This window comes from Corvus hawaiiensis, chromosome 15, assembly GCF_020740725.1.
Source record: "Corvus hawaiiensis isolate bCorHaw1 chromosome 15, bCorHaw1.pri.cur, whole genome shotgun sequence".
NCBI lineage: Eukaryota > Metazoa > Chordata > Aves > Passeriformes > Corvidae > Corvus > Corvus hawaiiensis.
The window spans coordinates 13,153,386-13,178,901 of NC_063227.1; the positions used below are offsets into that span (position 1 = coordinate 13,153,386).

At 38.9% G+C, this 25,516-nt stretch overlaps 1 protein-coding gene across 2 annotated transcripts in view; it reads right to left on the reverse strand.

Annotated features, from left to right (window-relative positions):
- Positions 1–25,516, reverse strand: part of ATP10B (ATPase phospholipid transporting 10B (putative)) — a 114,216-nt gene that overhangs the window by 82,704 nt on the left and 5,996 nt on the right. For both annotated transcript variants that reach the window (XM_048319871.1, XM_048319870.1), the window contains exons 2-8: positions 20,110–20,314; positions 16,570–16,655; positions 13,187–13,293; positions 9,822–9,953; positions 5,683–5,810; positions 4,304–4,556; positions 3,193–3,428 (exon numbers count right to left, since the gene is read on the reverse strand). In XM_048319871.1, coding sequence (XP_048175828.1) covers positions 3,193–3,428; positions 4,304–4,556; positions 5,683–5,810; positions 9,822–9,953; positions 13,187–13,293; positions 16,570–16,655; positions 20,110–20,314 — 1,147 coding nt within the window. The remainder of the gene's footprint in view (positions 1–3,192; positions 3,429–4,303; positions 4,557–5,682; positions 5,811–9,821; positions 9,954–13,186; positions 13,294–16,569; positions 16,656–20,109; positions 20,315–25,516) is intronic.

Here is a 25,516-nt window from a genome sequence, read left to right on the forward strand (position 1 = left end):
GGTATCTTTCAAAAAGCTGCATAACAAGATAATTAGAAGGAAATACATCTTCCAAAGGAAGATGATCTCAGAATTTTATTTCTTTTGAGATCTACTAAAAATCCTTATAATCTATGCTGCATCCCTTAACTTTGAAACTGCTGACTCCTGAATTAAAGGAGACGAATGTATACTTGGGATCTCCCAGTTCAGTGTGGAAGCTGATAGTTATTTCAACAGAGAATATTTTGTGTTTATGGTTTAGTTACAGCAGTATCACTTTTAGTTTCCAGAGTAGTTTCATTTTGCTCCCAGAAAAAGACGTGCTCTCAAACTTTTCTTCTCCAGTTTCTGCAATAAATACATATTTACTTGTTCCTGAAATGTTTCTGTAATTTTAGTAGCACACTCTTTCTAATCAAACCTAAATCTGCAAGCCAAACTACTTAACAGTGTCACTTCCCTACAATTAAATTTGATGTAGAGCTATGGGAATATTACTTATAATGGAAATTTCATGTTAGTGAAATCTGGTTTGGAATAAATTTGGGGCCATATTTAACAACAACTTCCAAATTTAAAAGACTTCTTCCCATGAGCCAACAGTTTTGCACACCTTCTTTAAGGAACTGCCGAAGTTATTTAGCTGCTTTCTAGTTCATCTCAGCTATTACCCTCACCACATTCAATCTGGCACAGTTTTCCCAAGTTCCGTAATCATGGAACAGAAGTCACCCAAGCACCTTTTTGGCTGTACTGTGCTGAGCTGAGTATGTTACATTCTATCTCTTGCTTGCTAAAGTGACAAGCGATTCTTCCTAATAATTGCAAATAAATCTACTGCTCATTTTGCAGTATTTCATTTGCAGGATTTCAACTGAAATCCAAAGCTGGAACAAGGCTTTGCACTTTCCCTGCTGCGGAAAGCTCTGGTTCTTCTGGCTTAGTGTTTTAATGCTTCTTTACTTCACATACAAAGACATGTTTGCAGTATTGATGGAGTCTTTTCTCTAACAAACTATTACATGCTGAGGATAAGCCTGATTTTTTTGTTATCTTCTCTGGTCTCCTAAAAAGAATCAGAGGCTGGAAAGTTAAAGCTGCCTATTTTAAGAAACTATTTCACAATATTGCACTGCAGCAGTTCTGTGGGTAATGGGACTGTGCCAGTACTATGCTTTGTACATAGAACAATCCCAAATAGCTTAACAGGACAATTCCAATGAAGAATACATATGTGCAGATAAAACTATCCAAACAGTTATGTTGGGAATTCTAATAAATTTGGAACATGAAGGATTAGAATTTCACCAACACCTTGCACAATTTTTCATCCAATTTCTTCATGCATTGCTGCAATTAGAATGAACACCACAAACACCAAATTATTACATGTGGATCTCAGTCTCTCCTATCTGTCATCGTCCCACTCAATTTCTTTTTGACCTATATCCTCAATGTCTGCTGAAAGTTCTTGTCAAAAAGGACAGTGGCATTTCACTTCAGCAGCAACTTTCTGAACTCAAAAGTTTCCTCTGGAAATTGAAAATTATCAGTCTAATTGAAGCCTCCAAGACAGGTTTTAAAAACAAAACTAAACAAAACAAATCAGAATTTATCAGAACTTTTTTTTTCATCTTCTTCTTCACATTAAGTGAAAACAGCGCTGACCCGAATTTTCAGCCTGAACATATATTAAAAACCCTAACCAAGCAAAAAAGAAAACTGAATAAAACAGCACTAACGATGGTGATCACTTAAATTTACATTTAAAATGTTAACAATTTTGTTAGTGAAACTGTTGATATAAAATGTCTAGTGCCATTCAGTTTAAAGGTTTCCTCATTAACTTTATAGCATTTCTTCTACTTGATGGCATGAAAACCTGATGACCATAGGACAATGGAAATCTTTATTAAATGCTTCTAATAGCAAGGCACTACTTATTTGAACTATTACATATAGAAGGAAATGTACTGTCACTCTCTTAATTCATAAGAACACCTAAAGGTAGAGAGAGTAAATGTTAATTCTCTATCATGTTCTATTGTTGAAAGATGGATTTTTCTTTCAAACCTCTGTCTGCTGACATACACACAGGCTTACAACACACTGTATTCCAGGGGTACTCAGGATGCTGCAGATTTGTAGCAGAGTAAAAATGCATCAGACAAGGTGATGTAAGTTCCAAAGGGCAGGAACCATAGAGACATGAAAAAATTTATTATCTCTGTTTTATTAATAGGGAATTGGCTCAGCTGGCAAAAAGGGTTAGTACTATGTCATGTAAAGGACATCATACAGGGCAGGTTCTGTGCAATATCTAAATGGCTCCATTTTTACTACATCTTCACAAGTGTCATGGGGGTTAAACAGTTTATCCAGATAGAATGACACCTATGATCAACTAAGGCTGGTTATTTCCATGAAAGCAGCTGAATCTTCTACAAAAGAGGTATTTGATACTAGCTCCTCAGATACTGCTTTACAGTGAATTAAAAAAAAAAGGTTATTTCTAGAAGAAAAAGAAAAGACCTGTCAGTGAAAAATATAATTGGAAAATACACTGGCAAGAAATTTCTTTATCACCTTTCAATAGTCATTACCTACAAGAAGTTCTGAGAAGTCATGACTCATGTGTTTTCAAGAATCCACTGAGATGTTCTCAGCAACTCATGAGGTTTGGGTTGGAAAATGCTAGGATAGCAACTGACAGAACACCCACATTCCAAGAAAAGTAGGAGTGTTGAGTAGAATCTACTACATGACAGTGGAATCGAATGAGGTAATATAGTATCTTATAACAATTGCGGCAAAAAAGTTCTGAGAATGCTGCATTTGTTAGACTTCTTTTAATGAAGATTTGTACGTATATTCAAGACCTTTAATTTTAATTGGAATTCTAATGTTGAAAGTGTATGACCTTCTCTTAGTGTTCACAAAAGCATTGTCTAAAATGTCTGTTAAAACACTTTCAAGAAGAGCAGAACAGTCTGACTTTAATTAGGCTGTGTGTGAATTTGGGAAGTTTCAGACCTAAATTGCAACAGATTCTGAACCCCCTTGACTGCGGCCTGCATGCTCCAATCGAGGACTGTGATTTTTTGTCTCCCCCTTCCCTCTCTTAGCTCTGAAAAGGCTTGGATTTCTCCAACACAAAATGCAATAGAAGGCATAACTTAAAAGGTGTTAGCTCAGTCTGTTGGTACTCACAATGGTGCTGCTGAAAGCCACTTGAGACTGGTTGCTGTCACGTCGACCGACTGACCTGTTCCTTGTGTGCCCCTGAAAACGTGCCCGGGCGCTCTGGCACCTCCTCAAAGTTCTCATGCTGTTGTGCTTATAAGTGGCTGGTTTCTCAAGATTCATGGGAGGAAGAGTGAAATGTTGAAGTTTTGCAAAGTCCTCATTGTCTAAATCCAACTCTTTGTGTGTTTTCAGGCGCCTGGCTGTGAAAGAAAAATGCAACCTTACCTCATTTCCATTGTTTAGGAGGAATTCCTTGATCAGTTAAAAAACCTGAAACAAACTAAACTAAAGCCAAAACGTTTTAGCACCAGAAAAATTTCACTGTCCACTGCAGTTTCTGGCAACTGCTACTGTTATTATTGCAAGAAAATGTGTTTTCAAAGTGATCAGTCAGTTTTATGGGCTTCTCTAAATGTTTTGTCTCTTCAGCTGCTTTTTGCATTTGGAATAGGAGAGTGAAATACGGTAATTCACAAATTTGCTAATATTTTCTGTCACAGAACACAAACATCTCTCTGGCAGCTGCTTGCCATCTTAACAGGATCCTTTCCACTACATAGAGCATGAAAGTAATGATGAAGGAGGGGCCTGAGTCAACCTCCTGAATTCAGAACACCAATTGCCAAGATCCTTCAGATCTGGACTGCAGCCAGAATCCACTTTCAGGAAAGGGTGCCTGTATTTTTCATACCACACGGAAGTGTATGGTAATTACTTTTGGACCCACTGAGTTTAAATACTAACTAATATCAGTTTGTGAGCTTATAAAAGGTTGTCCAGTGTTCACTTAGAAATGAAAGAGAAAATGTTCTTTTGATGTGCTCTAGTGGATACTGAATGCAGGGTAAATCCTGGAGGTGCCTGCAGAAGGATCTGGAAAACCTTTCCCATATGACTTCTGAATCATTTAAAATGCCTTCACTTTTGTGAATCTCTGTATCAGCAATCACTCACAAAATAGTGACTAATCCACAAAGGTCTACATTCAATCAGAGGGCTCAGTAGGTTTAATATTTAAATTAATAACATTTAATTGCTCAGACAAAAACAGCAATTATATAAAAGTGTCTCTCACCATTTTCCTGATGGGAAAACTCAATTCCATCAACAGTACAGCGTCGGAATACCATTTTGTTTTCTGTTAGTGTCCCAGTTTTGTCTGAGAAGATATACTGGATTTGTCCGAGGTCTTCAGTAATAGTGAGGGCACGGCACTGGATGGGCAAATCTGCTTCTTCATCATATAGGTCAATGTCATTGTGAATTAAGAAGACTTGGACCAATTTGACCAACTCAATTGACACATAAAGAGAAATGGGGATTAAAATCTGAAAGAGAGTTTAAATTCTCAGTGAGCAGTGATAAAAATTTTGCTGCTTTCTACCAGCAGTGTCCTGGCATAGGCATACTAATGATTTCCAAAGAAACAGTTCTTCCTAGAGACATATTATAGGACTGATGAATAATAACTCAGGGAAGAAAAAAAAAAAATCCTGCACACAATAGCAATGGAGAAACAGGGATAATAAGTGGCAAACTTAAGACAAAACTCCTAGAGTACCAAATTCAAAGATGGGTCTTTCAGAGGATGCCCTTACAAAGCACATTTTCTGGACATAGGATCATGCTTGTTCTTACCCTTCTGAAACTCTGAAAGCATGGACTAAAACAGACTAACTCTTAGTGTAGAAAAGTTTCACAAACCACTACTTTGCACACAAGATCTCCCACCCACGATCTTCCTTGCCCTGAAATAATAATGATTTCTTTAGATGCACAGATATTCTGTTTCAGTAATGAAGTATAATCCCCCAAGGAATCCCTGAGCAGCTCTGAAAGTTATATTCAGATTTTGTTCATATTAAAGAAATTCTGTCCATGTAAATGTCAGCAGTGACATCAAGAAATCTGAAAAGTAAATGTAATTCTTTTCCTCACCCAATAAAATATTCTTTCCCAATTAGACTTAATCACACTCAGATATACAAGTATCCTACTTCCAATTTAGCTTCTTTCCTAGACTAGATGAACCATACCTAGTTATTATTCCCCACTGACAAACTGGAAATTTTTGTTTCACTGTTTTTCTGAGATGTTAAGTGGCATCCTTAGTTTGGAATTCTGGATATAGGCAGAAAAAAAAAGCTGACATTTGGATGTAAACATCCTCTTTATTGCATCTGCTAGATATTCTGAGTTAAAGATATTATACGTGTGCTTCCTATTTATAGCCTTGTGCAGTTTCAATAGCAAGAAAAAAAATCTGCAGTTAGAAAGAAAAAAAAAATAAACTATTTCACACCTGGATGATTTGAAACACTCCTAGCAATATTTTCAAATAGAATTAAGAAGGCACTGCACAGCTATTAGTTGATATTGATTGTTCATTAGTGATTATATTCAAATTTGAGTAGCTTCTTCCTTGGACGTAACAGAGAGGTTTTTGTCTTTTACCTGCAACAGGATTATCATTGTCAGGAACATGTAGAAACCAGCAAGAACTGGAGACACAAAATTGCCATTCCCATCTGGGACATCATAAGGTGGGTGCTCCCAAAAGTTTCCTGTCCAAATGCCATGCGCTGTAGGAATGAGATACGAGATTGAAATCGGCTGAGCAGTGAAGCAAGTGACAAAGCTTCTGAAATGTGCAGATATGGACTACTCTGGTAATAAAACAGAGAGAGCATTTCCAAAACAATGCTCCCCAAGCAATGCTGCAAATATTTTGGAGAATGCAAAGCACCTGCAGATCTGTGTAGCACATGCACATAATTGATATGCTAGTGAGAAATAAATATTCAGGGATGTTTTAATTCATCTCTGCTTCAGCAGGTGTTCTCTATGGCTCTTAACTCTGCACAGATCTTTTCTCATTCTACGCTTCCCTGCTGGAAGACTCCATCTCTATCACCTACCCATAAAAATCCTCAGTGCTGAAGACTCTCTTTCCTGTTACAGAAATAAAACTTAGAACCTTTGTATATAGGCAAACTCTTATTCTCCCTGGCCATTCTTGATTTCAATCTGTCTTTGTTAAGAGTTGACAAACCCCCTAAATTCAGTCTGGGCAACTCATCTTTACATTCCTTCAATTAAATCATATCCCAAACTGTTTCTTCCTCTGTGTTTTAAACACCAGTAGATATTATTGCACTGTTACAACAAAGCCTCTGTTCCAGGACTTAACAACATCCCATCACAATTGTTTTACCACTTTCCATACTGTCCTTATTGAAATAAACTTTTCTCAAGGACATTATTAAATTTACAGCATCAGAAACTTCCCACGGAGCTAAGGCAACAACTTGGTTCCCCTCGTTGCATCATTTGTCCAGATGCCAAAAACCTCTATCAGTCCACATTGCATATCCAGCTCCAATAAAACTTTCATTAGCACCAGTGAACCTAGCAGTTGTTCTGCAGCATCTGCCTATTAAAATGCTGCCAAAAATATTGAAATTATTTTGGCAATGGTCTCTGGCTGCTTCAGACCACAGTCACATCTGAATAAGGACAAATCTGCTCTACAAGCCACTTCTTACCCCAATTTATCACAGTGTGCAAAAACAATCCTGATAACTGATCCACCAGTGATACTTCTTCCTCGAACCCTACATTCAGACAAGGCTGCAAAGCACAAAGTCATGGTAAAGCCTCTGGACGTTTTGGTTGGATGAAAGCTAATGGACTTTTTACTGTTCTACATGTTTCACTTGATTTCTTTTAAGCTGAGCAGATAAATTATTTTTTAAATGCAGATTTTTTCATCTGAGAATTCTTTAAACCTTAAATTGAAGGATTTTATTTCTCAAGGGCTCCTACACACCAGACAAAGACAAGTCTCTAAATCCCCATGACAGCAGACAGGGAACAAGGAAAATAAAATCTCTCCCTCACACAGAGCTCAGTTGTCAAACTGAAATCCCCTTTTGGTGCCAAAAAGGCCCACTGCAACATGAAGCAGTAAAATGAAAGAAGTGATTAAGTCAGTTCAATTGTTTATTTGTTTTGGATGGCCCTTACTTCTCATGGTATTACACGGATGACTGACTGGTATGCCACATACCATACCTCCAGGGCAGGCACAGGAAAACTTGATTTGACTGTCATTAAATCAGAGCAGTAGCACTAAGCAAGTTGTCACTAAAACAAAACAAATTAAAAGAAAAATGGGCTCATGGGAGCTCCTGTTTTCTCTTTAAAGCATTGCCCCATGTAAAAGTCAGTGGAGTTAAAATTTGGTCCTTTGCTCAGAATTATGAGATTCTATTAATTCTGGCCTGCCTGGGACAGATTATAATAAGAGCTAGAAAGCAAGCAGCACACACAGCAAAGATGATCTTTTTGTGATTAGCAATCCAGTAAACTCCAGTCAGTTAACACCAGTTACTAAATTCATGTGTTCACCTGCAAGGACCCCAGAAAAAAGCAGGCTATTCGAACATAAGCAATTATTCCATCTCACAGCCTGATGTAAAAGGGCTGTGAGAAGGAAGGAAGCCATGGAGGATGTAAACTGAATGAATTAGTTATGAGCAGCTAGGTTCTAAATTGTGTGTCTCTGTCTAATATCACTCCCAAACATATTAGAGGAAGACGCTACTGAAATGAAAGTAAAGCAAAATAATTTTACTTTTTCTCTTATGCACAAGGAACAAACACCCCCTCAGGAAGTGCTCAGGAAGGAAGGAAGATCTCAGCTGGCAAATACCAATTCCTACAATGAAGTCACAGAACGGCTTTCTCTTGCTTTACATGTATTATACCATGGTGGGGATGAATCTTATCTGAAACATTTATAGCCATGAGTGGGTTTTCTTCATCTGAATTGCTCAGATCTGCCATTTTAACTCATCCATTGGAAACAACAAGGACGGTCTAAGGACACCAAGAGCATTCTGCTTTAGATTTCACTCATGTCTACAAGATTGATTTTAATCACTGTGGCTCCCTCTCTCTCATGGCTGGGGCATTTGGAAGAGATAACTCAGGCCAGATTAATAGCCCAGCAAGGGGTCAGAGAGCCCAGCAAGGGCTCCAGGCATCTCCAGGCAACTGAGAGTCTGAGCCCTAGCCCTGAGTATACATCTTTGTATGAGAGTGGATGTGGAAAGAGATGAAAGAAAATAAATATCAGTTACCAAAAAACATGGTTCTTATGTCTATAAAAGTCCTCATGAATTATCACAGAGGCAGAAGTCTCTTACACACCCCTTGGGAACATGTGAGAAGATTTCTTCCAGAAGTCTGGACATAGGTTCCGTGGTTACTTTTCCGGAAATTGAGGGAAAGGATTTCGATGTGTGCCCCTTCAACAATTTGGTGGTAAGAAACAATGGATCCTAACTTATACTATTTCTTAGCTAGCTGTAAATTTCATGGTACCTTTAACCCCACGTGTATAATACTAGTATTCCCATTTGTCTTATTCCTGTGTAGTAATAGTCTGTTTTAAGTCTGACATTTGTTAGTTTTGTGCCTATTAATAAATAATTCATTCTATAATAGACTGAATCAGCCATTATTAAAGAACTTGCAAATGAGAGTGGGTCTTGGAGTGCTGGCCACCTCAATAATGCGACTGCCTGCTGCCAGAGGCCTGGACAAAAGGCAGTAACTTATTTAAACCCACATAATTGATTGTTGGGGTTTTAGGAGCTCTCCTGGGTTTTTTTTTTCTGTTAAAGGAGTTTTCCCCATACATGTTGCTAGGGGAACAAATGGCTGGATACTTCAAAACAAAGGAGCTGGCTACTCTTTTGTTTCACCTGGGTGTGTGGGCAGTTGGTCTCGGTGTTTGGACAGAGAGGGAGGCTGCTTTCTTCGGCTGCTTTTCCTTCTGCTGGAGAAGCCCCGGGATCCCAAAGCCCGCCTTCCCTACCCCGCTGGGAGCTGGGCTGTGGCCGCCCTGACCCGCCGTTGCTTTGAGCCTTCGCTACGTTGTAGCCGTGCTCACCCTGCCTGCCCAGACCTCCAGGGGGGTTCCCTGTTTGGATACATCTCGTCTGCCACCCGGGATTTGTGCTCGTGCCTGCCGTTCCAGCCTGCCATTCCAGCCTGCTGTTCCCAAGGGTCCAGCCGCACACCGGGGCCAGCTGCCCAGAGGTTTGTGAAGCCTTTGTTCCATCCTTCCCGGGATCCCAGGGCACCAGAGCCGCGTGCTCCCCGAGCTCGCTCCGGAGCGCCCCCTGCAGCCGCGGGGGATCCATCGCACCTGCCCTGCTCACCGGGAGCCGCCAGCGCCCCTGCCGGCTGCGAGCGGAACTGCACCCGAGGGGAAAGGGCCTGACAGCCGAGAAGGCTGGCACTGGGTTTGTGGTTGTTTGCTGTTACTGCCATAGTTATTGTTGTTTGTTTGACTGGTTAAACACATATAGATATATAATAGTAAAGAACTGTTATTCCTATTTTCCACATCTTTGCCTAAAAGCCCCTTGATTTCAAAATTATAATAACTAGAGGGAAGGGGGTTGCATCTGCCATTCCAAGGGAGGCTCCTGCCTTCCTTAGCAGACACCTGTCTTTCAAACCAAGACATTCATTCATAACAATCTCCATTTAGGAGAAAGATTTTTGTCAGTGCTTCATACCTATAGCTCCAACAAGGCACATCACAAATAGGAGTCCCACACATAAGAAAATATCCATATTCATCCGTCGCTCTAATCTGCTGCGCTTGTAACGAGGACCGCTGTTATTTAGCATGGCCTTTGTTTCATGACCTTGAAAACACAAATGAATATCATCACGTTTATGTAATATTTTGTATTTTGGTTTGGTTTTTTAAAAGTATTTAAAAACCACTAGATACATTTTGTATATGAAATAAAATTCAACAAGTCAGTGGAAAAACGTTAATATTAAGCTTTTCAATATTTGGTTGCAAAGTACTGACAAAACTGACGAGAAATAAAAGAATCCCCAGTCCTTAAACTTAGAGAATTAGAATTGAACTGCTATACCTCTAATGGAAAAAGAGATGTGCTGTAAAAAGTCAAGAAGCAGAAATTACTTTTTCAATTCTATTAATATTATCTAAACTGTGGCTCCACAACTGGGATATTGGGACACCATCTGTTGCTGTATTAAATGGTATCTTTCACGTTTATTTCTACAGCCCTTTTCCCTGAAAATACAGACCCTGCAGACTTGTATTTAGTTTTTTTGTGCATGTGCATGATGTGTGTGACAAGGACTGTTTTCCAAACCACCGTTTAGCTTTCTCTAGGGAAGTGATTTAACCCAAAATCTGTAAGTTAGGTGCAGTTCAATCACACCTGCTGGATTCATTCCAGGTTTACATCAAAGATTGTTAATTAAGAAGAGAACTACAGAGAAAATTACTCTCCATCCTGATGTTCAGGACATTCACTCAAGAGCTGGGGCTCCTTGTTTACTATTCCAATGAATATGTAATTATTTACACAACCTGGAGCTGTGTCAGTGGGACCAGTTTATACTACCAGTGCCCCTGCCTTTCCAACTCAGCATGTAAGTACAAACCCACTCGTTCCACTTAGGCAGGTATTCAGTGTACAGCTTGTGAAGCAGGAGATGTATGTTCACTCCCATATAGGCAGAACTGAGAACAAACCCTAAGCCTTCCCTTTGGTGAACAAATTCTCTAACCACTGAAGTGCACTGAAGGGGATGGGACTGCTGCTTGCATTTCTGTTCCTCCAGCAGCTGTGTGAATCTTGTTCCTCACTTTTCTTTTGTGTCAGGCAGAATGGAATGCTTTGTGTTGAAAAAAAACCAAGCCAAACCCCTCTAATCCCTCCCAGAAAATGCTCAAGGAAGTGCTGATGAATTTATTTCAGGAAGAAATCGTTAAGAGCTTCTTTCCAAATATCAGTTCTACCATTCCTTTCCACTTTAGGTTACCATTAGGAAAAGAATACTTCTGTAACACAGTTATCATCTTGTAAGGAACAGAAAATCAGAAATATGAGGAATAAACTGCTTTGTTCTCCTCTAATCCTCACAATTCCCTATGCCATGAAACACAGCACCTCACCTACCACCCCAATGGTACCTTATCTCTCTATTTCTGGATGCTGATGGGCTCATCTAAAACTTCTTTCTGGTACTTCAGTATTTGAAAAGCATATAATTCTTACTGCTGTCCCAACCACAATGAGAAAACTACATTGGCTGTCACTCTGTAATGAGATTTTTGTGCTTTAATGCTGTCGCTTTGTGTAGAACAATTTGGGTAGCCATGAAAAGTATAACAATCCTTGGGTCAGATGAGAACTGCACAGACCAAGCAATCTCACTAAGTGATGCCTGTACTCCTCACAAAGGCTTCCATTAGAAAGAAAGTTTGAGGAGTAACAGAGTTACAAAAATGGAAAGTGTGCCATCTTATTATGTGACTGATCTTGATTGTTCAGAAATGGTCACAGACCATCATTAAAAGCCAGAGTATAATCAATGTCAAAGAACCCTAGAAATGAAGGTGATACTGACTGAAGCCAGTCTAATTTTAGGAAAAAAAGAATAGACTTTCATGCTGACATTAACAATAAGAACTCAGGTGGAAATTGATTTGAAGACTTACTCATATGAAAACCACCACATCTTGGGAATAACTTTAAAACTCCAACCTTTGCTACTGGCAGCTTAAGCAACATAAATGGAGATCCACTTTATGATCTCTGCTGGTGGTCAAGGGAACATACTGAGAAATCTGAGCTAAACAGAAGAAAATTAGGAACAGCAACAGGAGAAGGGAAGATAAATTACTCCTATTATATTGGGAATGATCCCTACTGAGATTTTTATATAGTAGCTACTTTGGAAAAAAAAAGGTTGCTGAGTTTGGCTCTGGCTCTCCTCCTCTGCCTGGTGGGCACCACCCTTGCATGTGGTGTTAAGAGAGACACACAATGAAAGACCTACAAAAGCAAAGCTACCTTGGTAAGATATGGGAGCTACAGACATTTAGAGTGCAGTGTAGTAGTAAAATAAACAAGTCTGTTTTCAGGTAAATTGTTCTGGGCTGTGGAGATTAATCTCAGCTAAATGACTCTTGTAAAGATTTGACTTCTCTTTTCTCTTAGGTGGCTCAACCCTGAACCCCTTGCTGCTGATCAGACATAAAACAGTTAATATAACTCTTTTGGAAAGATAATAATAGCTAATGGGATTAATTGTTGTGTTTGAATTGACTTTTATTTAATCTACAAATAAGAAGGTAGCTGATACACTCTATCCAATGCAGAAGAGGTCACAGCTGCAAAGGCAATGATAAATCATGCTCACTAAGTAAAAGCAGTGGTAACACTCCAAAGGTAAAAGATGCTGAGAAACAGATGAACTGACCCACTGCTGGACCTGGCACTGCTGCATTTGATCTGGGCATCAACACCATCTTTTTTTGTCCATGTGTGTCCTGCATGAAATTCATGGTTGCACAGACACACTTTGTCTATGTCAGTACAAACCTGTGCTGCTGCTTGCCTTTTCTGTCACCTCCAGCTGCTGCCTCACTGCCTCCTGCCTGCTGACACTGGCACAGATTGAATGGATGAATTAAATCCACAGATGACTGGGTTTTTTTTCTAATTAGTTCTTCAGCAGCTCCTGTTTCTACCCTGAGGAGCCAATGAGACCTCCCTTAGGGGAGCTGTGTAGATTTTATGACAGATGGAATTACTAGTATAGCCAGAGCTGAGGGTTAAATACACCTTAGCAATTTTTTACTTCTCTGGATATTTTTACAAGATATTTGACATGCACAAGGATACGGTCACTTGCCAAAGACCCAGTGCAAGACTTGCTGGCTTTGGAGATGAATGAGTTACTTAAAAAAAAGTTATATACTTTTTCTGTGCACTACTAGTTTTTAAAACAAAACGTGAAATTATGTTACAATATTAGACTATACTTATTTCTTTAGGGATATTTACAGGGAAATTCTCAGTTAACCTAAATAAAAAGTATGTCTTACCTGCATATATAACAATTCCTACTGCAGCCTCAGTATTTCTGATGGTACATCCACGAAGCAAGAGGTTTTCAATGTTAAAACCTACCCGTTCATGGTTTGGTTTCTCCCTAGAAGAAATAAAATCAAATAGAGCAATTAATTTTTCTGTTCTAATGGGGCGTTAAACAAAATTTTTTTGTGCATGTCTGTTTCAAGCTGAAATCAAGCAACTTTGAAGGCCCTATTTTGCTTTTAATTCCTTCAGTTTCAAGGAAGACTCCAGCAAAAAGTTACAGAGAAGTCTAAGTCTTTCTTTTAAAGACCACGTGCGCAGTGTGTGTCATGATGCAAATACAAAGCAAGTTTGGCTTTCACTTGGAAACTTACCTGGCAGATTCAGTATCTTATGAAAGAAAACAAGGGTAATTCTGCAACTTCTTACAGAGACATTTTTTTTAGAAAGATGAGCAGAGGTTCAGATGAATACATCTATACCCTGCAAGAGCCTCTGTCACTCTGTCAGCCACCAAAGGTCTTTGTGAATTTCAGTTCACTCAAGCAGTCTTTAGGCTGAGGAGCTCATCCTCATTCTCATCCTGGATAGAAGACTTTTCATCCTGGCTAAGGGTGCCCCATCACTCACCAGATCCTTCTGCTAGCAGAACATACTGATGAAAACCATAAAGTCAGTGCTCCATCAGGCAGGTAATTTGTTACTTGGCTCTGAAAACTAATGGCACACGCCTACCCCTACCCCAGCTTTTATTTTACACTGGTAGGTTCCTCCTGAGATCTTACCAAAGCTGAGAGCTTCCATTTCAGATACTTTGTCTTGTTTTTTTGTAAATGTCAGGGTGGGAAAAGAGGTTTTTTCCTAGTATAATCATCTCTCTCTACTTTCTATTTGATATTTTGCATTTCATTTACCAGTAAACAGTCACAACTCTCAAACGAAGGGCAAGGCTAGGTGTTATATCAGGGCTAAGTACAGTCCTATGTCTAAGTGCAGCTGCACGTGATTACATGACTTGAACTGGACAAGGGAAAAGGTGCAGGTGCCAACAATCTACAGATGGTGGAATTGTAAAAACATAATGCCAGAAATCTGTTTTTCTTGGAATCTAAATTCAGCCATGGGGAACTCATTTAATAGAAGCCTTCTTGCATCCCCTTGAACAGAATTTTCTGTGATTCGACATGTGAGATGGATGTCACTAAGTTATCTCCTATCATTTTTAGCAGAGAGTAATCCTGACATTTTATAGCAAGGCAATAGAGCCTTAATAAGTTATTAAGGGTTCTTGGAGAAAAAGGTAGCCTGCTCCAAGTAATTTGTGTTTACAAAATAACTCAAATCTCAGCAGACCAAAGACAGAAACTCCACTAACTCTTAGCAAGTAATTTTCCCCAGAAAATTAGTTCTTCTATCCCTGAAGTGGGAAGAGAAGGGCAGCTAATTCTAAGTGTTCCATCAAGCAGGTGAGATCATAGGCATTCACCAAAGAGATTTCTGTTACAGACTTTCAGTTGAAAGTTGAATATTTTGAAGTCAGTCCTGGGTCCTAAGGGTGTGTATTTGTGTGTGTTTTCTTGTGACGTATCTCCTACATTTCTATAATCTCAGTGCTCTTTGCTGTATTACAGCAGGCTAATTGGAAGAATAGCTTCAATTTAGATTATACCCTGAAGCCAACAACCACAGCCAGCAATCAATACAAACTTGACCTCTTTTCCCCTTGTAAGATGTTGCAGCAAAGGAGAAATGGCATTGCTATTAGAGGCACCATTCTTACAGGGCACAACCTCAAAACCAGATTAGACACAGTCCCGTGCTAATGGGAGAGAACTCTTTGGTTTACTCCATCAGAGATCCAGCCATTTTGCAGCTCTTCCAGATACAACACTCACAGTTTCTTGCAGAGTCATTAACTCCTAGTTTATCTGTTGGTAAACTTAGCAAAGCTGGGGCATGGATGAGTATTCTGGCACATTCATGCAGTTAAATTATTTGCATAATAATGGGACATGCATTTGGTCTGGGGCAGTAGGTATTTTGGACAATTCTCTACTGTTGTGTGGGAATCAGCATGGACTGATGACCACTCTGAAGAGGGCCTTGGGAATACAGGCTGCTCTGTATTGGAGGGTAAGAGAATTTTAGGACATGAGCCATGACATAGAAATTTACCTTATAATTCATGAATAGGGTTAAATCTGATGAATTTGCTGTTATGCCTGTGCCAGAATTATTTAATGAAGAAAGACAAAAAAGAAACCCACCCTACTTTTTTATACTAGTCTAATGCATTGGTTCAAAAGTATTTTGGATGCATATTTGCTTTTTCTACATTCCTAATAAGAAGAAAATCTGGATTGTTTATTAGGTCTTGGATACCTGTCCTGGGGTTACTGTATGATACTGTATTCCCTATCATCTGCCCTTTGCCAGACATGAATCCTATGCATTTCTGTGTCTTTAAGCTGGGTCCTAGAGAAAGGGAGGAAAAAAAAGTGAGCGGCTTTGTGTTCAAGGACACAGATATACATGCCCCTGCATTCCTGGCTGCTGCAGAGCGGAGGAAAGCACCTTCCTGCTTTTCCCAGCTCACAGCTCTCTGCAGCAGGGAAGAGAGTGGCATTCTCTTGTTTTTTAGCTAGGTTTTAACTAGTTTGTTAGCTAAAGCATGGAGCCTGGGACTTTAGTTTCTTCTTCTTCTCTTCTGGACTGTTCAGCAACACCAGAACATCATCTGGGAGACCCTACACACCAGCCTGGAGGGGCCCACGCTGAACCCCAGCTCCGGAGAGGAGAAAGCCACACCCACAAATGACTCTGAGATCTACCCATGTTCTCTCCACAGAGAGAGGTTTTATTATTTAGCAATTTTTTTCCCCATGCCTGCGTGCACTTTACTTGTTAAATAAATAGGTTTTTTCACTTTTCCTAGGAGGAATTTCTTCCCGAACCTGGTGGGGGAGGGATGGCTGTAACCTGCCTTCTATCAGAGGACGTTCATTTTGGACATTCCTCCGAATTTTGTCTGTAAATGTGAAGAAACTAGAGCCATGCAGCTGGATACCTTTAAACAATTAGAAGGATTTATCTAAAATCTAGCTTAGTCTAACTATCAGGTCAAATGTAAATGAGCTTATGTCTAAGTTTTGAAGAGAGCTGGAGTTTTGTGAAAATAATTTGTATGAAACAACTGCTAATACAATGCCAAGCCTTGGTTCTACCTTGCCATGAAACGGAGTCCAAGTCTACATCTTATGTTGACTTCTGAATCTGGGAATAGATAATAGCGACCATCAATTTCCTCAAAATATGTTCCTTCCATCCAATTCCTCCAAGAGTAATATCAAAGTACAGATCCAAAAGGTATTTATGGATAACAAGTACTTACATGTAACCTTTGAATTTACTGAGATCATTGTTTGGCATTTCAAAGACAATGGTGTTTTGGAAAAATTTGGGTTCAAACACAGTCTCCTGCAAGAGAAAACACAGTGAGAGAGACAAATCCAATGAGTACTTGAAATGCTAAACACTAAGAGAAGCTTAATTTAGACCACCAGGGCTTGGAGCACTTGCCCTAGAAGGAGAGACAAAGTCATTTTTGCTCATTCAGCCTGAAGCAAAGCTTCAGAAGGGCTGAGTATTTCCCCCTCTTGGAATAACAACTGGCTGGAAGTGTTCAAGGCCAGGCTGGGCAGGGCTCTGGGCAACCTGATCTAGTGGAAGGTGTTTCTGCCCACGACCGGGGGTTAGAACGAGTTGAATTTTAAGGCTCCTTCCAATCCAAACCATTCTGGGATTCTATGATTCTATGAAATATTCAGATTACTTAGAAAAAGAGTAGTCAACCAAGAGCAAGCTCAAATGTAAAGAATTTCAAGATTTAACAGGATTTTTGATTATGCTAGAAGACTTATGTTACTGGCCAGGATGGTATAATCATAAAGAGACCACACATTTGAATGAATGTATCATAATCAAATAAAATGAAAAGCAAGACTAAGCATAAAACCCCACCACCCAACACTAAAATGAACAAACAAATCCAGAAGGGGGAAGGCAGAAGAATAAGCTCACACTGCTGGGAGAGACAAAATGAGACAAAGCTTTTCAGGCTAAGGGCTCACTCATACAGAGTTTGGAGTTGAGCATGATTTTATTTGAGTTCCCCAGTGTTCAGGGAAATGGCTTGGGGTTTGGACTACATGAAGCAGTCCAGAAAGCAGTCAGCACGAGAGGTACCTGACTGCCATAAGTGGTGATTTAGTCTTAACTGAAAAATACACAGAACTTTGATCTTTGATTAAGAAAATGTAATAAAAATGGGATGTGAGAAATGTGAAAGATGATAATTATTGCTGTGCCACAGAATTTTTAAAAGAACTGAAGCTCACTTAATATAAAATCCTCTGTTAGGAAAGCTGGAAATAAAGTCTGCTGCTGGGCCTCCCTACATTTTTCTACAGCAAGCACTGTGCTTTAATGTTTACATTATTTTCTCTCTCTTGTTCTTTTTTTCGTAAATGAAACATATATTCTTTTTTTTTATACTATATATATATACATAAGTACAAAAAAGTAGAGCATGGATAAAAAATTGTTGGAGGAAATATACAAGCTTCAGGAATATAAGGGCATTTTGTATACCTTCTGATCCTTGTGGTTGAGTATTTTTAGAATGCCTGTTAAGAGAGAATTTTCACCTCTGCTGAATCTTGTTCAACTCAGTGAACTTAACAGGAAAATCAGTTCATACTTGGTTTTGCCAGAAGTATTTGTACAACAGGAGAACAGGAAGATACAAAAGTCACAAAAGTCACCTGGAATGTTCATTGCTAAGAAAGAAAAGTAGTAGGCTTCTAGATAGACAGGGGTATGGAAGAATGATTCTTCTCTCTAATTTTTTCTCTTTTGGTGACAAGAATTTTGTGTTTTAAAATCCAAATTAAAAATGTCATAAAAGGAAAAAAATAATAATCCTTTCTCTGTCTTTTACAGATAGTTGTATTCAATATTCCTAAGCATATCACAGAATCAGAGAATGGTTTGGGTTGGAAGGGACCTTAAAGATCATCTTGTTACAACCCCTCCCATGGGCAGGGACACCTTCCACTAGACCAGGTTGTTCCAAGCTCCATTTAACTAGGCCTTAGACACTTCCAGGAATGGGGCCCCCAAAACTTCTCTGGGCAACCTGCATCAGGGCTTCACCCCCCTCAAAGGGAAGATCTTCTTCCTAATATCTCATTTAAACTTACTCTCTGTCAGTTTGAAACCATTCCCCCTTGTCCTGTCCCTCCATGCTCTTGTAAATAGTCTCTCTCCACCTTTCCTGCATCCTAAACTGAAGAACTAGCCTCAGTTCATATGTATTTCCTCCCTGTTTAAAGAGTCACTTTATAGACAGACATATCTGAGGGGGTTTTATGCAGTTCATAAATCACAGGACTAAGCAAAGCTCAAAGAACAAGGAAGAATTTGGCACACTAAAATCTGCATGTGTGATATTTCATAAGCTGGGTTTTTTTATCCAATGCACTGTTTACACAAACACACTACAATAACAGGGTGATACAGGTGGCTGTATCAGCTCTGACCTTCCCGAGCAGTGACTGTCACCATGGCCAGAACTGCATTCCACTCTGCTAATGTAACAGGAGTTCTTAAGTATGGACACTCCCAGGCATACAGTTTATCTCAATAACAGCTCAAAGTCTAAAGAAAATTACCATGAATAGGCAGTCTGGGGCATAATTTAGCACGTGGCTATTTTCTGATGTGAAGGAAGACTTCCTCATATTACGAACAACTGAGGCAAAAGTTTGCATTTTGTGTAATGGTAGAGCACCCTGTTCTCCTCTAAAAGCAAAAATAGAAAACCTAACATGTAAAGTAGGACTACATGACAAAAATGCAGCATTTAAAAAAATGTTAAGTAGCCAGTTTACTGTTTTTCTGCTAAATAGCTATATATTAAAAATTTCCAGTGTTTCTCAGGAACAAACCCTCTCCCTAATCATCACTGGAAGGCACTGGAAAAGGCCTGTGCTATGTGCCATAGCATCCACAATATGAGAAAGCCCTTAACTGTCTTTGCAAAGTGATTTCCATTTGAACAATGAGCAAATAACACTGGAGTACAGCACCTGATCCCAACTGGCCATGGAAATGGTGTGCTTTTATTTAATAAGTCTGGTTGCTCCCTGGCAGCTGTGTCCCACACACCAGTAACCCCAAAAGTCTTCCTAATGGCAGTGGTACTAATTGCTAAATAAATTAATTTAATTCCTAGAATTATCTGTGAGATTTTATTTCCTGTCTGCTGGACTGATTCCAATGGAAGAAATTCTTCCTTCTCACATGCTACCACTCCTTAAACTTGTTCTGGGTTATTTGAAAAACTGCCCTGCTGTGTTTTTAAAGATACTTGAAAATGTAAAAACTCTCCCTAAGTCATATTTTCTAGTTTACTTCAGGTTTATCCAACATGGGCCACGTGAATATAGCACTAAAGTGTAAAAAGGAAATGATACTGTCCATGAAAAAAAATGGTGATCTTAAGCATTCAAACTGAATCACAAGCTGATGTCAAACATATAACTTAAAAAAAAAAAATTTACCTTGAGGTCCTATTAAACTGCTCAATCTACTCCTACACAGGATTCCATTCTTAAAATTTTCCAACCCAATGTGCCTTAAGCAGCTCCCAGTTGAGCTACCACATTTCCACCTGCCTATGAAGTGTGTGTGGTGTGTCAGCCACAAAGGAGACAGAATCCATAAGGAAACGCACGGATGCTTTGGCAGGGAACCATGAGCTTTCCTCCAATTCCCATGCAAAAATAAATCCCTCAGTGTAGTGGCTTTGCTGTGGCACAATGGCCATAGCTGGAGACAATATGCCCGTGGGCTGCATTTTCAGACTCACCTGGCTGCTGAAGCCCATCACAACCTGGCGCTGTTTGAGGTTTGTCTCCCCATCGAGGTTGGCAGTTTCCAGGTGGCAGATCCCATTCTGATCAGAGGAGTAGAGCAGCAGGATATCTGCTGGGATGATCTCGTTACACTGCAGCTGCACAAAGTCCCCCACTTTGACATCTTTCCAGCACTTCTCCACATAAGCGTGTTCCTCCCTGTGTATTAAAAACATATCATGGGTGATAAGTGACATTAGGAAGGCAGGACTGCTGACTTGTGGGGCTTCAAAAAGAGAAAATAGAAGATAGGGGCACAGTGATTTTTTTTTTAAGGGACACAGCACAGAAGCTAGAAATTAATGATTCAGACACTTCCATAGCACCACTTCACCATATGTCATATTCAAACCAAATCTTTACATGGAATAAAAAATATACAGCAAAAGTTCTCTTTCATTCTAGCACTAGTCCTATAATCTGCACAGCAAAATATAGAAAGCAGTTCAGACTAACAGCAATACGTTCGAGTCTCTTATTGAAGAAATTTAAATACTTCACCAAAACCTATTGTTTTTGACCACACGACTCTTTCCCAGGTACTTTCCAAGATCAGTATATAGATCCTGAAAGAAGAAAACTGGTACCTCAGCCACGCTTGCCTCATGTCTTTCCAGTTTGTAACTCTCAATAGGTAATTACAGATCTTGAGCTTAATATACAGAAACAACTTCAAAAGGTAAAAGAGCTGACAAATGATCCCTTAGTATTAAGCAAAAAAAATACAACCAGAGCACAAGTTTAATGGAAAAGGTAAAGTGAGAAACAAAGAGCTTCTAAAAAAAAAGAAAAAGTAAAAGAAAAAGACCCTATGGGATTCAAGGAAAATAAAATACTATTTCATCAACAAACTAAGTTCAGCAGAGTTTTTTTGACTTTACATTTTCAATAATTAATCCTTCAACTGCTCTTAACCATCTAAGCAGACCAAAAACTGCACAATAAACTTTAACATTAGTTAATGGGAAAACTGCACTGGCAGCAATTGCTTGGTTCCTCTAACTCCTTGAGAGGAAATTATTTTTTCAACATAAATCATTGAATCACCTTATGCCTTGCTCTGTGAGAGGGAAATGCTCATGATACTTCACCAGACAGACAATAAAAGTCCTTTTGTAATGACTCATTCTCATTTCTGGTTAAGTTTTTAATCATCCTCATCTATTGCCTGGAGAATACCATCTTTCACTGAAGTGTTTATATCATGAGAAGGGGAGCAGTGATAGAACAGATAAAGTGTTTTGCTACAGTTCAAAGCACACATCCAAGCACTGCTTCACAGCCAGGCCAAGGGATGCTTCCTGCTAACCTACTTTCCTGGCTTTCTGCAAAACAAAGCCAGCCACAATGCTGCCAGGCAAACCCTCACACTTGGCTTATGCCCTTATCTGCAAAACAACATCAACTAACAGTTATCTGTATAGGTTATGCAAGAAGTTAAATTCTGCACATTTCCCAGTGGCACACACTTTTTACTCAAGAAAAGAACCCCTCAACCTAATTATTTGAATCCCTTTACTGCTTCTTTTGAGGCATTTACTAAACTATGGGGTTGTAGCAATATTTTTTTCATGTTACATTAATTTTTTTCCTGTATTTTTCATTCTTCTTTTTTTTTCTGACTCTACTTACCTGCATGTCCTTTTTCTTTTGCTCAAAAACAGACATAAAAGACCACACAGAAGAACAGAAGTTTGTTCTAAGTTAATTAGATGTTTTTTAAAAAATCTAACTAAATTTCTATTTGAAAAGTATTTTAGCAAGTATATACCGAGTATTTAATCCTCTACAAAGCAGATACTAAGTTAATATACCAAATCAACTATGTAAGTACTAATCCTTTCCATGCCAAACACCCTCTGAATAGGACTTCTTAATGTTTTTGTTTAAAACATGAAAGAAGGAGTACAAGGTCAGTTTAGGGGAAGTAGATGTCTTGTCTTACCATCCTAGACATCTGGATGCCATTTATAGTTTGCATATTATGTTTACTGTCACTTCTGCAGAGCAATCCACCTCTCTGTACGTCAACTCTTGTGCAATTCAGAAGTTTACAGAATATATTTCTGATTTTGTCCTCTCATAAAATGCTATAGAAGGGCCTTGTCCAGCTGGCTGTGTTCTGCATCAGCTGAAAGAAACCAGACTAGCACAACTAATCCATGGAAATCACGGACTTGTAATATTTTTTCAATAACTCCCCATGAAACCTACATACATGTAAAGCTTCAGGGTTCTACCCAGTCACTAATTACAGAGGAGAGAGTGAGTCAGAAAAGCCAAATGATGTCTTTCAGATCAGAGGAAAAGCCTTACTTAGCACAGGGACTACAGTTCAGGAATTGCTAAAATCTCAAACCTGCATTCAGGTGAACTGACTGTCCCTCTATCCCAGCGAATATTCAAAAAACACACATTTTCTGCTCCTGAAGAAAACTCTTCATCTGGACTTGTAAGATGAAAAATTTTCTATAGCACAAAGCTTTTCTAGAACATTGTAGGGAATTTCCAGCAGATGAAAGGAAGAAAAGTACTTCATGATGAAACTGGTGCACCCCATGGCAGCACTGGCCTAGTTGTCTAACAAGATTTTTCAGATGAAGCAGTTTCCTTTCAGCAATTCCTGTAACTGGGAACACTGCCCATTTTCCGTTCAGTGATTAAAGTTCATAGCACAAGCTCTGGTTGCTAAATAAACAGAGGAGCTTAATAAATCCAAGATGGTCTGACGAGAAATATATGAAAAGGGCAAATGTATTGAACTTATAAAATAAACAAGGTGTGGTGATTTTCAATAGGTGGGAATCTGGATATCTGATTCATATAGCATGCGGCATCAGGGCTGTGGCACACTGAAGACAGGATGTAAGATAAAAATTCCTCAGTCCCTTCTCTCTTTTACCAGGCAATTTATCAAAAGCACATTCAAAAAGTGTTCCCTTGTTAATAGATATCATGATGATGCCCATCAGAGTATGATAGTGCCAATGAAAAGAGGCCTTGAACATTCAAAATGACGTCTGCCAGTGCTGTTATTGAACTTATCAAATCTGACCAGAAGGCATGAACTAAACAGATTTTATTAAGTCATTTCTGGGAAAAAAAGGACCATAAAAAGATCCTGCTGCAGTTGGAGACCACGGGGGAACTTAAATAAATTATTGACTTTGTGTCAACAATTTGATTTTGCTTTCTTGGATTCAATAAAGATAAATTTCAAACAAAAACTGGATCAAAATGGACGGTGAATGGAAGGAAATAAAAATTATTGTTCTGCTATACAGAAAAAATTGAATAAAAGTAATTTTTTTTGTGCACTCCACAGCATGTGTGTGTCCTAGACTGCCTTAAAGAAAGATCTTCAGAAATCTTTGTTACCTAGAAGCATTTTATCGGATAATTAGTCCAGTGAATCTTATTCCCTAGAATTACTGCAAGCTCCATCTTGGGATCCTTTGCAGTTTGAAATAAAGATATTGTTTGCTCTGCACTATACCCCCCCCAACCCCGACCCAAATTGTCACCAGGTCATGACAACTAGAAAAATGTATCAGTGTCAGTGTCATCAATAGAGAAACCGACATATAAATATTTTTCTGTATGTAAATTTGCTAGAATGCTATATTTGAAAATGGCCTCTTCCAAGAATCACATATTTTATAAAAAATGCCAATATTCCGGGATCTCAAATCACACAGCTGCTTACCCTTCACAGTCTATTTTTGCAAATAGAAATTTCGCACACTTTTATGCTATCAAAGATTATCAGCTTTTATACGCAAACTCCTCACAAAACATTTTCAAAGATCACTTTATGGCCATGACTTCACCATTAGGAGCTACTGCCACAAAACAAAAAAACTGACAACAAAGGAGCAGATTTAGGACTCAAGGAAGGCTCAAGATCAAACAGGAACTGATTCTGAAACCTGTCCATAGGTCAGAGTACAGCACAATTGGCTGATAATGTTCTCGAGCTGCAGATACTGTTTGAGCATAGGAAAATGCCATAGTATACGTGTGGGTTTGTCACTGGCTCCTGCCACGATCTCATCCCAGAGTGGGAGGGGTTTTTCATGTCAGCACATCAGCCCAGCAGCACCAATGATGTCATTTAGCAGTGGCCAGTCCTGTATCCAGCCCCAGCCTTTCCCCAGAACGCCAAACTCTCAGTATTTGAACACTATGTTAAGACAGCAAAAGCCCTTTTTAAAATAATAGGAATGAAATTTTTCTAAAGTCTAATAAAGTACATACACTTATATCATACTGGCATTCCAAATTCCTCAATGCTAATAACAGATCTGTGGATACAAAAATGCTGTTAGCAAGGAATTTTCCTGCTTCTTCTAAACTGTGGGATAATTTTCTCTCTCATGAAAGATAATAGCAGAAATTCTGTAAACTAAGAACACCTGCAACCTTGTAGAATTATGTTTATGGTACAGTAGAAAAATATTTTGACAATGGATGTTTTAGGATTTTAGCCAATCCCCCCAAGGAGTGGCTGATCCTTTGTCCAATTAGACTATGAAGAAAAAGTCTCTAAAAGAGTTTGTAAAATAATTAAATAAATCAATCTTGCTGCACAATTCCTGCCTGCTGGATCTTCTCTCCTCCTCCCTATGGCTGCGGGACATGGTAATATTGACTGTGGAAATACAGATCCTATCTTTTTATGTGCTTAAACTGCCTATAGCATCATAACAAGTAGCTTCTCATTGATACAAGCCTATGCTCAACTTCTGTAACCAACTGAAGTTTACATAAACTTTAAGTACCAGAACTTTATAAAAGTATTATTTGTTCATATAAATGGTTTTGGATTTCTTTTAACTCACCTTTGAAGAAATAAAATAAAATAGATGTAAACAATGTGTTGCTTAGATTTTACTAGGTTCATTTTGTAAATTGTACATTATTGTATTTAGGAAAATCTGGGGGTTTTTTACTGCCTTGAGCAAAATACTGTTACAATTCTTCTTGACACCAGCTGGAATGAACAGATAATTCCAAGGTCACTCACTTAATGTCTCTTAATTGTTAGCATTAGTTTCTAGGGACTCTCATTAACTTGTGAAGTTTCTGGAAAGCATAGCCTACATCAGCTTTTTTGGTAGTCATATCCTTATATGACCATGTAGCTCTTGAGGTCACATGGTAGAAACCTGCCACTCTCCAGGTTTTAAAGGTATTTTAAAAGTTCAGACAGGTAGATGAATCTTAATGCCATGAGGCCATGATTCTGCAGGTCTCTGAGCCAAACCCCACAGATTCTCATTTAATTGTTTCTAATGTTTAGTCATTAGCTCCTGCTGTCTGCTGTCTGCTAAGCCATTGCACCTTTTCTGTGAAGCAGCT